General features: G+C 42.3%; 1 protein-coding gene across 1 annotated transcript; it reads right to left on the minus strand.

Moving 5' to 3' along the window:
- Positions 1-2,073: 2,073 nt before the first annotated feature.
- LOC128266083 (beta-Tubulin at 65B) lies at positions 2,074-3,766 on the minus strand. Its single transcript, XM_053002351.1, is given in 4 exon segments — positions 2,074-2,621; positions 2,624-3,030; positions 3,032-3,576; positions 3,637-3,766. Coding segments are annotated over 4 exon segments (1,380 nt in total). The 5' UTR covers positions 3,694-3,766; the 3' UTR covers positions 2,074-2,250.
- Positions 3,767-3,969: the final 203 nt, after the last annotated feature.

Genomic DNA, 3,969 nt, shown 5'->3' on the forward strand with positions numbered 1-3,969 from the left:
ACTCATCATTCAGAATTGCGGAATCAAATGTGTGATGATTTCGAACCCAAGACTTGCGAATACAACGAATGACACATTTGAATATGGCAACCGATATTGGTTATCTTTTTTTTGAGGGACAAGTCGGTGCAGTGACCAGCGGTGGCGGCCTTCTTTTTGCCGCTTTCATCAAAGTTTCGCTCAATGCCTCCTCCTCCGCTGTCGCCACCGAAATTCGCGGTCTCGGCACTGCTTCTTTAATTATCGATGCCCTGCTGGGCATCGAGAAACTCCTGCTCTTCCATTCCTTCCCCGGAATACCAATGCAAACAGGCCTTGCGCCGCAACCTAGCCATCGAACCATCCAGTAATCGCTGAAAGAGCGACTGAATTGCTGACGTTTTTCCTATTAATATGGCTGACATTTTTAGACCCCGTGGAGGTATCCAGTATAATAAATTATTGATATTCTTGTCCTCCACACCAGTTATTAGTTGGTCCACTTCTCGCGGCGACGTCCGTCCCCGGAAAATACCCGCCACCGTGAATATTTTACCTTTCTCAGGTCAATGGCACAACAATTTTTTGCTGAAAAACGCTCCGAAACGTTGCCTTTGCCAAACTACTGTTGCTTACACGTGACCAGCGGTGCAAATCCCGGTATATGAAAGTGTTTGCGCACTTGGCGCTGTTACTTGAATTGGAATTGAAGTTACTAGTTGTAGGCAGAGCGGGGGCCAATAAAGCTTTCGTTCGTTCGCTCTTGCAAAATCGCCAAGCCTGTCGCCACCTTAGCAATATATTAGATTCTAAGAGAAATTGTTGGAACATTAAATTTAGTGATCATTTGAACTCCATCAAAACCACTCCCTTTCGTCGTCGCAATTTCGATAAATTTTAAACAAGATATTTTCGTAATAAAATACGCCGAGTCCTACTGCAGTCACACAAGTTTCGCGTTTCGTTAACACAAACTAGTATTAAATTTTCATGGTGACCCCGACGTGACCGCAGTAGAGTTCGTAATTTTTTTTATCAACAAACATGCACAAACAAATTACTCGTGTCGGTGCGGCTAAAAAATTATCAAGCTTAAACTTCCGAAATAAATTTCGTCGTTGGAACTTTTCTGCCGTTCCTTTTGTTGTTGCCCAAGCCATTTCTTCGTCGACCCTGCTCTTTAATTGTTTAATTTGCGTGCTGCCGATGAAATATGGATTTAAAAAAAAAGGTTTAAATTGTCGAATCAGGTATAGAGTGCTAAAAGTTTAAAGTTAATCTGTGCCGTTTTGTTAATTGTGTTTGGGACCATCTGTCAACTTTTTGCGTTCGAGTAAAAACAGGTAAATAGCATTCTAACCATTAAATAAAAATTTGCATGTAAACATAATAAACATAACATATTTCGAATTATATGCGAAACGCTTTGGCCCATAAAAACGAAAATAAATTACTCGGCTTAGACCCAATTAGTGCAAACTTAGTTCCCCCAATTTTCGTCGTAGTGAGCACCAACTTAGGGTATAAATAAAAAAGCTGGAATAAGTTCAAATTGTGAAAAGTGTAGTTTTCAAATTTAGCGGCAAAAGACCTAAGCCGAAGTTTGTATGATTTTAGATTTTTTTGATGAACTTTTCTCGGCGCTTAGATTCTCTACACTGCTTTCGTTCGGTGCATTACTCGCTAGCCGCGTACACATACACACGCACACCGACACCGCTGCCGCTGTCTCGAGTTATCTTTGCGATCGTTATTTTTTTTAGATTATTTAACAAATTAATAATTTTAATAAATTTAAATATATAACACCTCTTTGATACCAACAAAAACAAATAAAAATACACGCAATGGCAACCAAGTATATCGAAGAGCTAACTCACCAACGAGATGTTTGCATAAAAAGTATTAATAGATCGTATCGCCATTTAAAAGAAGCTAATAAAATAAATAAGTGAAAGATACGAAACATGTATACCGCGAAAGTTGAAAAAGATGGCCCTATTGACAAAGTCATTGCTGGTTTCGATTTTAAATAAATCCAAAAAAGTAATATCCCCGATAAAATGAAAACTAATTAAAAATAATAAGTATTAGTTACTTAAGGTATATCCTGAATATCTTTACACTCATAATTCAGAATTGCGGATTCAAATGGGTAATGATCCTAAACCCAAGACTTGCGAATACAACGAATGACACTTTTGAATTTGGGAACCGATATTTGTTGTCTTTTTTGGGAGGGAAATGGCAATGTAAATTTGTATCAGTTGACTAATCGGTGCAAAAGGAGCAGTGACCAGAGGTGGCGGCCTTTTCTTCGTAGTCGTCAGGGCTTCGCTCAATGCCTCCTCTTCCGCTGTCGCCACCGAAATTCTCGCCCTCGGCACTGCTTTTGTAATCATCGATAATAGCCTGCAGCTCCTGCTGGGCATCGAGAAACTCCTGCTCTTCCATTCCCTCACCGGTATACCAATGCAAATGGGCCTTGCGCCGCAACATAGCCATCGAACCATCCAGTAATCGCTGAAAGAGCGACTGAATCGCCGAGGTGTTACCTATAAATGTGGCTGACATTTTTAGACCCCGTGGAGGAATATCACAAATGGCCGTTTTGATATTGTTTGGTATCCAGTCGACAAATTATTGATGTTCTTGTCCCTCACACCAGTCATTAGTTGGTCCACTTCTTGCGGCGACATCCTGCCCCGGAAAAGACCCGCCGCCGTCAAGAGTTTTCCCTTTCTCAGGTCGATGCTACACAAAATATTGTTGCTGGAAAAGATCTGCTGCACCAGCTCCGAAACGGTGCCTTTGCTAAATTGCTGTTGCTTACATGAGACTAGCGGTGCAAAACCCGGTATAAGAAAGTGTAACCTAGGAAAAGGAACCATATTTACATAAACCTTCCGCAGTCCGGCATTTAATTGCCCCGGAAACCGCAAGCAAGTGGTTATACCCGACATGGTCAGGGCCACAATGTGGTTTATATGCTCGTAGCCGGACATCTTGATCTTTAGATTCCTCTTGCAAATGTGAAAAGCGCCTCGTTCTCAAGACAAATGTCAAATGAGAGCTGTTTACCAATGCTGAGGTACTCAGCAGTGCATTATAGGGCTCCACTACGACCTGGGACATGTTAGGCGATGGAATAGCCACAAAATTGCAGAGCAAATTGTCAGGATACTTTTCCACCAGGGCCTCCATGATGAGAGAAGTCAAGCCGGACCCAGTCCCTCCTGCAATCGAGTGAAGCAACTGGAAGCCCTGCAGCGAATCCACCGATTCCACTTCCCGCCGGGTGTTATCCAGTACCTGCTCCAGGATGGCGGCCCCGTCTGTGTGATAGCCACGGGCAAAGTTATTCCCTGCACTTTCCAAACCGACCACAAAGTTTTCCGGCCTATAAAGCTGACTGCTAAAGTTTAAGCGTTGGACGGTACTGGCCTCAGTATCGATGAGTATTGCGCGTGCATAAAACCTTTTGCTGGCTGTGGCGTTGAAGAACACATTGATCCGCTCGAGCTGGAGGGGACTGTTGCCCCCAAATCTTCCCGAGGGATAATCCACACCATGTTCATGGGAGATAACATGCCAAAACTGGAAAAAAGATTACCTTGGGTATTAGTTGATTGTTGTAAGAGCTCCTGGTTTACCCACCGAATCACCTATAGCATTGCCGGCTCCACCGATCTGAAGGGTCACAATCTCCCGCATTTTGAATCTTAATCCTTGTTTGGCCGATCTGACGCTCAGTTTCGTGGGGCTTAACTTCTCCAGGCCCCCTAGATCCAAAATGTATTCATCGAATAGTTTGCAAATAAACCAATGCCCCTAAAGACCCAAGGGTGACATACAAGTATTGCTACCATTTTACATTACCATTTTGCTACATTAGGGAATTCGTCCTTCTTATTATTCTAAAAATTTCCCTTTTTAAATCGTTTATTTTTTATTTTGAATTTTATACCGGTTTTTATCGATTCCTTTTAG

The sequence above is a fragment of the Drosophila gunungcola genome, unplaced genomic scaffold, assembly GCF_025200985.1.
Source record: "Drosophila gunungcola strain Sukarami unplaced genomic scaffold, Dgunungcola_SK_2 000299F, whole genome shotgun sequence".
In the NCBI taxonomy this organism is placed as follows: domain Eukaryota; kingdom Metazoa; phylum Arthropoda; class Insecta; order Diptera; family Drosophilidae; genus Drosophila; species Drosophila gunungcola.